This window comes from Bacillus rossius, chromosome 2 (genome assembly GCF_032445375.1).
Source record: "Bacillus rossius redtenbacheri isolate Brsri chromosome 2, Brsri_v3, whole genome shotgun sequence".
NCBI classification, from domain to species: domain Eukaryota; kingdom Metazoa; phylum Arthropoda; class Insecta; order Phasmatodea; family Bacillidae; genus Bacillus; species Bacillus rossius.
In genome coordinates this window covers 36,435,824-36,448,916 of record NC_086331.1, presented here as the reverse complement: position 1 = coordinate 36,448,916, position 13,093 = coordinate 36,435,824, and the positions used below count along the sequence as shown (strand labels likewise).

The 13,093-nt window shown below is 33.8% G+C and overlaps 1 protein-coding gene across 2 annotated transcripts in view; it reads right to left on the bottom strand.

Moving 5' to 3' along the window:
• LOC134529241 (leucine-rich repeats and immunoglobulin-like domains protein 3) overlaps positions 1 to 13,093 on the bottom strand; it is a 148,914-nt gene that overhangs the window by 56,183 nt on the left and 79,638 nt on the right. For both annotated transcript variants that reach the window (XM_063363132.1, XM_063363133.1), the window contains one exon: positions 1,598 to 1,873. In XM_063363132.1, the coding sequence (XP_063219202.1) occupies positions 1,598 to 1,873 (276 nt within the window). The remainder of the gene's footprint in view (positions 1 to 1,597; positions 1,874 to 13,093) is intronic.

The window sequence follows — 13,093 nt, the reverse complement described above, 5'->3', positions numbered from 1 at the left end:
ACAAAAACAAGTAGAAATCTCTACTCAATGCCTTGAGAGAAAAATAAATATTTTTTCTTCACAACTCAAATTTTGCCATTTGGTTTTTCAAAATTAGGTTTGATTCATTTATTGCGAAGAATGCACGAGCCATTTTCTTTCGGAGACCTTAGAATCATTATCAGCTTCATGCTTGAAGGAGGGCAAGAACATTATGGTTTATGAACATCTTACTTACCTAATGATGTGACGTTCTCTTTGGGCAAGAGTGAAGAACTCAATAGTTTCTGAATCATGCCTACCATCTATCCAGATTTTTTATTCTCTTACGGAATCCTTTAAGATATTAGAGACGACACTGTGGTTTCTGATGACTGACATATTTCTTGAAGAAACTCAACAAAGGTTCCTACTGATCTACAAACCTAGACAGACTTCTTCTACCCAATGGCACCCACCTGGTGCAATCATATTTAAAAAAATTTTTTAGCATCTTTATTATGTAGATTTAGAAATTCTGTCAAACTTTCTTTTCGTTTGCTACTTTTTTCAAGGTAATAATAAATGCCTACTCAAATTTCATCAATTTTTACTGGCAAGCTAGTTGACGCCTTTTCTGTAGCCAAATTAATCAAATGGCACAAACATCCTTTTACAATAAGACCCTCCTGCGCAATTTTTTAAAACAGCTGCCACATAATTTTTATGTCCAAGCATAACTGCAGCATTGTCTGCAGAAAAAGAATGTTTTTATGGGCTCTTTTAGAAGTTCAAATTCAGCCAACATCAAACTGCCTATATTGTGACCAGCTGCATTGCCTCTTAAATTAGGCAACAAAAGAATGCATGAGACAATTTTTTGCACATTTTTATGAAAAAACATAACTACCACTGGATAAAGTTTGGAATCTGAACTGTTACTACCATCAGTCAACCGACTAAAAGGGCCATTCTACGAATGCCTCTCAATACGCTCTGTAGCATTTGACATTTCTTTAACAATAGCAGATTTTTTGTTCTGCCACAATTATATTTTTTTGCGATGTTGGATGAGGGAAACATTTTCAAAAAGACACTGTATGGTCAGCCACAATCAAAGGCAAGATTGTTACAATGAAATGTGTGAAAAAACACACACTTCTAATGACGGCACTATCCACGTTTTCAGTTTTCACAAAATAATTCTGAATATTCTTGTTTTCTTCACCAGTTTTCATATTACCTTTGTGTATAGTGGTTTTGCTATGATTTTTAATGTCGTTATTAACACATTTGCATAACCAGTAAAATAACAGATATGGCCAAACAACCGTACCATAACATGATTTTCCGTATATTTTACTGATAGATCGTACAAGTTATTAAGTATGAGACTGTAGATTTTAACTTCATAGCAAGTTTCTTATTTCAAGACTGTGAAAAAAATTAAATCTTTTTTTGTTATAATGGTTTTTTAATTCACAGACAAAACGAATCCAGCTTCAGCAGCCACTAGTTAATTATTTGTAGTTACAGGCAGGAATTTTAACAAAGTTTACAATCAAAAATGTTTAGATACTTTCAAATAAAACAAAAAATTAAAAAGCCAGCATTAGTTTAAAACTGTGACATACGTTACCTGGAATAATGGAAAGATGCGAGAACTCTTTGCGGCTGCCCAAAATATTAGACAGCTCACACTCGTATGTACCTGCATCCGACTCATCGGTCGCCACTATTATCAAGAGCTGGTCCTCAGCTGTAAAGAAATGCCTCTCAGTCGCAACAAGAGAGTGGCCATCTTTCGTCCATGTGAGTGTGGGTTTGGGTGAGCCAGATGCCATGCACTCCAAAACTATTGACGTGCCTGCAGTTATTTCCTTATTTTCCATTGGCTTCACAAACTTTGGTGATTCTGAACCAAACACATGCAAAATACCCAGAAAAATATTAATATTCTTGCCTCAAAAATAAATAATAAAACAATAATAACAATACTAGTGCCTCCAAGTTCTAACAATTTATATACATTGTTTCATGATAAAAATCATCCAGTTTAAAAATGTAGAGCCTACATTTTACGTGCACGCGTGTGTCATTATAAATATAATATATAAAAGCTTACTTGATAACTATAGCTGAAGTAATAGCAATGAAAATACATCAATCTGCTTCACCATAAAATGCAGTGGGTTATCTATGTTGAATTGTCATTAATCAATTGTGGATACAAAAATAATGCTAAACCAGAGAAAATTTTAAATTTTTTTTTTCTTCTTGCCACAGTGGTGAGGTGTAAGTAATGCGACTGCAAAACTGATTTTTCATGGTTATAATAACCCCAGAGAAAATTTTTACAAGGCCCAAGAGGAAACTTAAATTTTTTATACGGAACTGTATTGAACAATACCTTGATAGCTATGAAATGTGTTTTTAAAATTAACAAAACCAAAATGCAGTACAAAAAAAAGTTATTCCTGAAATTTCAACTTTAATTGCCAATAAATATTTGCACTATAAATTTAATAAAACAAAAATGTAGGCCTGTGCGAAGTTTCAACTAAGCAAACCAATTGATACTATTTTTAATATTCAATTTGACTTTGCCAGGAAATTTGCTCTTCATTTTATTTGAAGCTTTGGTTGTAATGCAAAGCTTTGCACCTTATGTGAAGCTTTGAATTTGTTTTGAAGCTTTAAAACATTGGAAGCCTAAGATTTGCTGCTTGTCAGTTATAAGCCCCAATTTCCCAATTTAAAAATTGAGCTTCATTTTGCAAGAGAATAGGTGGTTAGCATGCTATGATCAGCCACATTAATACAAAGAAACCCCTATTTACATTAATTATTTTTTTTTCTTTTCCAAGCAATTTAAGCAGTTTTATGAAGGTAGATTTTACTTTAAATTTAAATCAATGCTAAACATTCCATACTCTACACATCACAGAAAACATTTTTTACATTCAAAACATTCAAAATAAACACCATTTTAGGATACATTGCAGACGGTAAGTCATAGATTAGTAACACTACAAGTAAATTTCCAAAACTTAATATTCGGATAACTCTAATGAATTTGTTTTAAGTGCCAATCGATAGTGTATTGGGCCAAGGTGACAATGCTCTGTGCTGTGTGTAACAAGAAAGTGTTTAATCTTGTATTTTAATGTAATTTAGTATTTATTTGAGTGTAAACGGGTCTTCTTTGTCAAAACATTTATTGATTAGTATAAATAGATTTGACTTTGAATAACTCGAGTGTACTTAGACCCATTCTAATGGATTTATAGAATAAACGCAAAAGAACGAATCAGTTAATATTAATTTGTGGGCGCCAACAACTTCTAAGAAGTTGTAATTATAAGTAAACAATAAAAGTGTGTTAATACGTAGACTTGAATATGAATGACACAATATACGTATCATGATCGGAAAATAACAGTTATCAATTTTCAGTGACATTCAATTACTATCAACTGATATTCATAATTTGTTTCATACCAGTAAAATAGCACCAACCTCATTGAACCTGTTTTATTGCAAGTATCCAATCAGTGATTTCTTACTATACAAAATGAATTAACTTTTTTATTATCCTGACTATTCAGTAGGTAGAGCTGGGTATGTCATGGTAAAATTCACTAGTTCCTTAGATTAGATGACATACAACATTTAAACATTAACTCAAGTTGTCATCGACTTAAGGATTCTGGTATTGGCGAAAGGGGTATTTAAACTGATTTTACATGATTTTAACTATTACGGTGTGTTAGTTTTGCAAAGCTAGTAAGTTTTACTAGATTCCTTTATAAATATATGACCGACCTGTAGGAAGTTCATGGTACGAGAACTATGCATTACGGTTTCTGTCTTCTTTATACGGGAACTCAGCAACGAATATTCCACATCTTCATCCTTGAAACGCCTCTCCGCTGTTCCGTGTCTTCGTCCTGGAAACGCTTCTCCGCCTTTCCACGACTTCGTCCAGGGAACGCCTCTTAGCAATTCCTCGTCTTCGTCCTGGGAACACCTCTCGTTGATTCCAAGTCTTCGTCCTGGAAACGCCTCTCGTTGTTCGTCTTCGTCCTGGGAACGCCTCTCGTTGTTTCCGGATGGTCTCGTACTCTCGATTATTCAGTATATTTCTTTTTTCGTCCTGGGAACGCCTCAATATTTCTTCCAATTTTCGTAGTTGTGATTCATATTCTTCATCCTGCGAACGCCTCAATGTTTCTTATAATCTTCGTATAAATCATAATTCCTCTTCAGGTCAATAAATATATCCAAATTATCAATATTATCAATTTCTTCTATTATTTCATGCTATTCTTCAAAGTATTCAAAATGTCTTAATTTCCAATTTCTTCAGTAATGTAATTTCACATCTTGCTTCTACGAAGGTTCCTATATCAATTACCATTTTCGTTTTCTCACTTAAAATTCCAAACAAACTTTTATTTTCCAGCAATAGTTTTTGTTCTACCGTCTTCGACCAATACCAGATTGTTTTACAAACTTTTAGTCATATAATATTAAACATGAAATTTGAAAATACAATCCCTATTGGTTAAACAAAATATCTCATTCCTTGAGCAAAGAAGTTTTACATTAAAAAGATATACCTACAAAATTATTGACTTATGGTTCATAGAGAAATAAAGACATGTACACTGAAGTAAAATTATAAAATATGACACATTAATTTAGTTCTTCCATCTTGTTCTATAAAGTTTCTAAGTCCAACCTTTATGAGTGATAGGATAGGATAGATTTTTTAAAAAATGTTAATACTTATATTTTTTATTACTTGATGTGACATTTCAAAATGTGAAAGTATTGTTATTTTTTGAATGGGCAAAATTTTGTTAATCACGACATGGCACAGATTCTGGCTATAATATTATTTTTAATGGTATGAAAATATTTAGTTTTTTTTTTGTGTTCCATATGTATCGTATGAATCAAGTTGGTTACTTAAATTAAAAAGATGGCACTCAGGTCTGCATCAATTCCGCCCACTTAGTCTAGTGGCTAGTGAGCCAAAGGTCTTGGGTTCGATTCTCAGCTGGGAGGAGATTTTTCAAACCTTCTCCCTAGGTTCGGAAATGGGTGTTTGTACCTTGCACCCTTAAGCTAAAGGCAATGGCAAACCACCGCACAATCATCCTGCCTTAACAAGCACAGGGACATCAAGGCTGTCATCCCCATGGCGATGCCTGTGCTCACGACACCTAGTAATAGGTTAAATGATTCATCGTCAAGTATAATACAGCCTTGCTGAGAACAAATATTCTCAATTTGATTTGACTTCACAAATATTTTAAACATTCAATTTGATATTCATTTCACATCAAAAAAACTAGTATTTGCACAGGCCTACACAAATGTGTAAGTTAGATATACAATTGACTTCAACCGGGCCTGCGCCCCAGAAGCCTGGTCAGCCCCCGCCACCTTTCCCCTCACCCCTGTCCCACTTCCCGTACTGGCAGCCGCTACGTCTTCAGTACGTAGTCGGGTGGTTGTGTTTGAATAGCATGCCACGGACGTCAAGAGGGCGCTGCAGCAGTGCACCACAACCCTTTAACTAGAGATAAACATTGTAATTCTTTTTTGCTTATTTTTCCCCAAGTGGCGTGTGACGGCAGATCGGCCGGGAGTGTTTTATGTACTTTAAGTAATTAATATTTAGTTAAGGCTTAAACAACAAAAAGATGTACCGAACATGCACGAGGCGAACCGAAGTCCGCCGAAGCCGGACTGGTTATCATTAATAATAAATTGTTGTAGTTTTAGTTAACAGTTTTTATCATGCATTAGGTGTAATATAATTATTAAGAGTGTTTCATGTTTTACCTGTAGCTTCCTGTGGCACGTAATCATAAATAGGTATAACGGTAATTGGTTCGGCGTGAAGACGCCATGTTAAGCTAGCAGAGCCCTGAGCTCAACCCAGTCCTTCGGCAGCACCGACCGAGAGCAGATGCATCAGCACCCCGGGGACCTCACCGCTTGCCTGCACTGCTAAGTAATTCTGTTACTTTTTGATCATCTTAAATCTTTCGTTCGTAATTCCTCGGGGCTTCTCTCGGTCGGGGGGACTGTTTAAATAATTGTATGAGTGACCACTATGGTCCTTTTTATGCTAATTACCGAATTGTAGAGTGTGACCACGTGGTCAGGTTGCACCACGTGAACCGATTCGTGCCACAGGCATTGTGTGATATAATCAAAGGTGTAGGCGAAGTAGCAACTAATAAACCAGGGCATACGATTTTATTTGTATTTGTTTATTTCAACATCCTGAGCGTGACGGCGTGTGGGACGCCGTAAGAGCCCATTGCATAGGTGAAGAGCGTACCCGACGCTGAGAGCAGACCAGTGGCGTGTACTAGGATTGGCTTTAGGGGGGTTAAAATCACGCCTCACATGGGTGATGTCACGGCCCTGAAAAAGAATCTCTCCCTGGTCCGTTCCCCTTGCACGGTGGCGCCCACAAATTAACCTCAGTACATGTATCGACGCGAACCCCCGCTTAGCATAAGGACAGTTAGGCTGCGGCCATGTCACATTGATTCTAAAACTTTTAACAATTTTAACTTTTAAACATAAAATTAAAATAAGATTACCTACTCATTTTACCAACTAGGTTATGAACAATGTCTAGTCTCCCCACACAAAAAATAAAATGTTATATTAAAAAAATGCTATTTTTTCCCTACACTATCATGTTATAAGTACCGTGTTTTCTCGTATAATCGTCGCACATTTTATTCTAAAATCAAGTTTTAAAAGTAGAGGTGCGACGAATATGCCGAAAAAAAAATTTTGTTAGGTAAAGTTGTTCATAAAAACAAAACCCGTTCATGGAAAGTACGTTTATTTAAAAAAAGGTGCACGCCAAACAATCTGTACTAATAATTCCTTAAAAAAAACCTTTCTTCAACTTTAAATAGAAAAACCAAAACTCTTTTAACGTGAACGCAAGCCACTTGAATCTGACGTGAACGAACGTGTCGTAGTACACACTTGCCACGAAAGAATGCGGGCTATCAAATGTAGTTAACTCGGCACCTGACAGAGAGCGTGCGTTGCATCCAATCGGCGAGATATCGATATTCAACTACACGCGCACGCTCTATACGGGAAGCAACATAACCAAACATGAATGATGCGCTGGCTACATTTTTATAAGCGGTACTCAGCGGCAACGCAGACAATCAGATAAAGGAAATACCGTTTAAAAAAGTCTTTAAAAGAAAATTTACATGTCAGACAACTTGTATTTCCGTTAATTTATTAAGTAATGGTAATGACCGAATAAATATTAGATTTCTACTTTAAAATACATTGTTTTATACGGAAAAGATACCTACACAAGGCGCTCGGCATCTACTAGCGGGACCAAAAACATCATGCAACGTTTACGCGAGAAGTTTTTCTATCCCAATTTTGACAGCCTAAAATATGGTTGCGACGATTACGCGCGTGCGACCATTATGCGATAAAACACGGTAATACAATAATGAAATACGCATGTGCATCCATGATGCATAAGACCAAAAAATACAACCTCACACTTCAACCTAATTTCAGTGCCAAATGAGAAGTTTTTATTATAAATTTCAAGAAAATGAGAATGTTTTGCAGTGAAATAGTAATTTTTTAACAATTAACGTTGTTACAGTTAAACTAATACCCAGGAGTGTATATACAAGAAGATATTATTTTCAAGAAAATATGAGGTTAAGTTATGAATTTTAATACTTTAAAAAAATTAATATGTTCTGGCTAAAATGATATTGAAATCTATCTTCAATGTAGCAATTGTATTTTACTAATAAAACCTTTAACATTAACATTACAATTTTTCTCTTGTAAACTAACCTAAAAAATGTTGTGTAATATGTTTAGAAACAATGATAAAAGTAATGAAAATCTTGATTATAAGATATAACACATCTATGAATTTGACTGTGATTCTGCACTTACCACATCTAATGACTAATATCACGACTAATAAAGTCTTTCTGATATAATGGCAAATTATATAAGCAACAAAAAATTAATATTTTTTTACCAATGGGAGTGAAACAAGTATTTTATATTTCTGTAGATATTCAAATTGTTATAGTTATGTAGGCTATGCCTTGTAAGTTACCACATAGTTTTCATACAAAAGTAAACTGAGAATGAACACATAGATTTCTGCTACCTACAATGATAACAAAAAATGTTCTAATTAATCTTAATTATAGGTTACTGTAGTAAAGTAATATGTATACAAACAAGTGAAATGTAAATCTCAAAAAGTTTTTCATAAATTGGTCCTGTTTTTGAAATAACAAAACCAGTATTTTGTCTTGACTCATGTTTTGTTATTCTGTCATAGCAATGCTTCTTTGGGACTAAGAAAATAGTCTGCAAATTTGTCTCTAATGGCTTGTGCAATCATCACAATATCTGGGTTTTTAATGCTGGCTGATATGCTCACCACAAGGTAGGTAAATATTTCTTTACTCATTTGGAATTAGTTAAAAAAAATGTTTTGTAGCCTTCAAGTTTCTAGAAATATAGTATAGAAACTTCCTTTACTATTTCTCACCGATAATATACACTGTATAAAAAATTGCGTAATTATGTAAAAGAACAACTGCTATGGTTTCAGAAATGTCATATCTGTTTTTGTATTTTATTTTGTGATATGCATGCACGTGTATATTTACCACAACTGTCAGTTCATTTTATTAAATCGTGGAGTAAATTTACAATAAGAAAAAACATTTTAATTTGTACAATTCCAAACGTATTTCATGTTTTGTTTTTTTTTTAGCTTAAAGCTCCTAATGAGCAATGCTCACATTACAGCAATTTTTAATTTTCTCACTTTAGTTGTTAAAGTAAACACAGCTAACAATCTGTGGGACTTAGTGAAGCAAAGAACCCACAACATTGTGTAATGAAAATACCAATTTTATAACATAATGTAAATTTAATGGGAATTTGTCAGTATAAATTGCAAAAGACAGTTTTTTTTTTTTTTTTTTTCAGTTCCCGGGTAGTTGGAAATTTACTCCAACAAATATTCTTCACATTTGAAATGACATGTATGTGTGCCTACAAGGCTACAAGTACAAATTACTGACAAAAAAATAGGACACTGAACCATTTAAGAATACTTGTAGTAAACAACATTTCTTCTATAAATTCAAATATGTAACACATAAGATATGCTTGTGTATTTTTACAGAAGTTTGAAGCACTGTTTAGTGTTTTAGAAACATTTTGTAAAATTACACCAACTGTCAAAATATTTTTTTAAAATTACATGCCAAAAATATTAAATTAAATTTTACAAAAATTTTTACAGTGTAGGATGTAGCTAATACCATCCTTAGTGAAGTTGTGATGATATTTACAGCATAAACGCAGCAAGAACAATATGTATGTATAACTTCTGTTCCAAACAAAACACATGTTTCTACTGCGGATGCTGAAACCAAACTACAGGCCATGCCTTGCCGGTGCATGTGCAAGAAACCCTCCTGGAGATGGCAGGGGCAAAATACTGGTGTGTGTGCAAGCGCCCTAAGGAAAACATTCAGCCAAATAAAACCACTTGTGTGTGAACACATAATGCATAGTTTAATAGGTCGGACTGCAAATACAAACACTGAACAAACCTTTTTGCAGTGGCTTCCTTTAGAGAAACAACCATGTTAATATTCTGGGAACAGGAGGAAGTTTGTAAGTTTAAGATAAATATATAACTGATTGCCGGTAAAGCAGAACTAGAAAATAAGAATGTATCTTTGCAGTAAATATCAGGATGCCAGCAGCGATTGGTCTATTCCATGGTTTGTGGTAAGCTTAAAAATAATTACAAATATTAAGTTTTAGGCTAGTACAAAAAGATGTCCTCCTGTTTTTAGCATTATTGAAATGTTTTCAATAACCAAATTGACCCAGGAAAAATTACAAACACCATCAATAATTTTAGTTTAGCACTTTTGATTACTACTACTTTTTTCTTATGTAAGAAACAAAAAACAAGGTTATTGATGTAAAATCAAAATAGAACTGAACCAATGAATAAAAAGCAGAATCACACAGCCATATCTATTAAAACACTGAAAGGGCTATAATAATTTGATAAAAAGTAAAAGCCCCAATTCATTCCAGAAACATGAAATAATGAGCCGTTTTTGTTCAGATTTTCCAGGGGATTTTGGGTGTTTGAAATACCATCAAAAATGGATAAAATAACATGAAAGTTAATTTTTCTAGCTAACAACGATTAATTGTATCAGTTATATTGTCACTCTCAATTTAAAGATTGCAAGTGCTGTGGTTTAGAATGGCTCCAGTAACACTACTTGTGACACCAACCACCTTGAAGCAAGACTGCACGCAACATATGGCACAACACATTTCTTTGTTCCACACTCACCCATCTTTTCCCCCTTGTTAATAAAGATGACCTAGCCATCGGAAGTCTTTTTCAGAGTCTTCTAATAGAAACTGAAATGAAATTTGTAATGAAATATAAAAATTGAAGTTCGTATATGTCTGCCAAATAAAACAATACCAAGCAAGGGCATTTTTCCTTACATTCCTACATGTAAGGATAAGTTGCGTACACAAAATTGGTAAGGATAAGCGTGCTTTAAACTTATTTTTTATACTTGAGGTTTTTATTTGCAATTTTGGTGTGAGATTTTATTTCTAAGGAATCTATTTAATGAAACAAAATTTTGTCTCCATAAAATATTCTTTAACTTTATTGTTAGAAGCCACAAAAAATAAATTTTGAGCTCACACAAAAAAAAACTTTTTTTTTTACTTGGTGCTGAAACTGAAACATTTTCGTGATAACGAGACGTAAAATATTCCTATCTCTGATAATTTTATTGAAAAACATGTGTCTTCTTAAAAGCTATAAGCAATTCCTGTTTATGCTCTTCATTTTGGTCAAAAGTGAAAATCGTATTTTCCCTTGTATGGTACTGTTTTATTTGGGAAATACCTACCAATATAAATATTTATATTTCAATACAATTTTTGACACCATTTTCCATTAGAAGCCTCTGAAAATGGATTGCGCACACATATTTTGCTAAAACTTAATCACCATTAAGTACTAATATTTCTATCTTTGCAACAACAATAATTTAAATATTCCCTTTCTGTGGTACCTTTTTATCTAGAAAATATGTAACTAATAGAATAACCTCCAATTATGACAGTAAAACAACTTATTTTCTTGAAACAGACTAGTGATTATACACCTTGCACTGGCTGCTCGCTACAAGTTTTGCACAATTCTGTTTATGCTTCCTTTGACGATGTGGATATTGTATATGCCCTTCCAAAGTGTCAATTTATCTCAAATAAGTCATTTATTTAAATAAATCAATGTTTCAATAACAAATTTTCTATCCTTTCCATAGTTAACTAATAAATGATCATAATAAATATTTAAACAACATGACATAAAATGCTTTATTAGGTCTATGTATTGCATGTACATTAACTTTGTGGACTATCTGCAGTTTTTGATTATCTTTATCTGAAGTATTCAAATTAAATCTAAAATGATGTTTTATAATCTGTCAAAATCACTAACCCAACATGACCATAGTCCTGTACATGATGTATTAAAGAGCACTTACTATATTACAGATTCTCTGGAAAATTGGTAAGGCATTTAGTTTTGTGTCTCATAGGCAACAAGGTCATTAGAGACAAACACATTACAAGTTAGGGAAGTAGGGGAAGCCATTGGCTTTGGCCTATTGTACGGACAATCATAACATTTACTTGCAGTGATTTGGAGAACCCATGGGAAAATCAGAAATCAGCATGACTGGACAAGAATTTAAACTCAGTTCCTCCTGAATGCAAGTTTTACAGTTCCACTACCTTTCTGGGTCTTAAAAATTATGTGCACAGAAATAAATAACAAAAAAAATCCAAAGTACATAAATAAACAAAATAGGGAAACTTTACTATGAAGTAGGGATGGGTCGGGTCGGTTCTTCGGTTCCTCGGTTCCCCGGTTCTAGGCCCCCAGACCGGAACCGTTTTCGGGTACTGAAAAGACCGGTTTTTTAAAGTTACGGGGTTAAGGTTCATTTTCAGTATTTTCACTACACTTAAAATTTAAAGCACAACCGTTCGGCATAATTATTGTTAAGACGTGTTACAATGATTTATTTAATGGTATTTTCCATTACGTATAATCGTATAAATAATAAATAGGTAAATAAAACATTCCGCATATCTAAAACAGACAGACGTTACTGTACGTACATACCTCAGGCGTGACTCAATGCGCTTAAGAAAATTGATGCAATCACAGCCATAACTATGTTCTATATTATATTTAGCACAATACAGATATTTGGAAAATTTTCCAAAATTTCAGTCTTGGTCATATTGTTATTTTCATTTATTTACGGTAACATGCCGCGGCTGCACTGCCATGTTTTTGTGAACATAGTGACCAACTTGCCATGGATTACACAACTTATCATACGTTTTAACTTATAAACGGTAAGCGTTATTTTACCATTCCAGAATTAAACCATATGGTTTTAAATTTATGTGAAAATTGAAGTAAACAATTAACACCCTTTTAGATGTTACTTTAACATGATACTTATTTTACCGTAATTTTTCAACACATGCGACCAATAATACCGGGAGGTTGGTACACAGCCAGAACTTCGACGTTTTGTTTTGGCTATTGTCGTGGTTTAGGCGATAAATAATTTGTGTTATTGGCACGTAAATTAATAAAGGAAGTAATATTTTCAGCTTTGTGCATGAGGAGTTTGTTTCGTTGCAGTAATGTCGTATGTGTGGGAACATTATTTCTTGACGCAGATGAGAATTTTGCTATATGCGAACATTGTATAAAATACTACCGATGAAACAGAATTTTTTTTCTCTTAAATATTGATAATCCTCACAACCAATGAGACAGGAACTGGAACCGGAGAAGAACCGAACCAAATTCCAAGAACCGAAACGGAACTGGAACCGAAAAAATTACAGAACCGACCCATCCCTACTATGAAGTATTACTAATTAGAAAACAGACGAGAAGGAGAAGCATTAATATGTACGACAT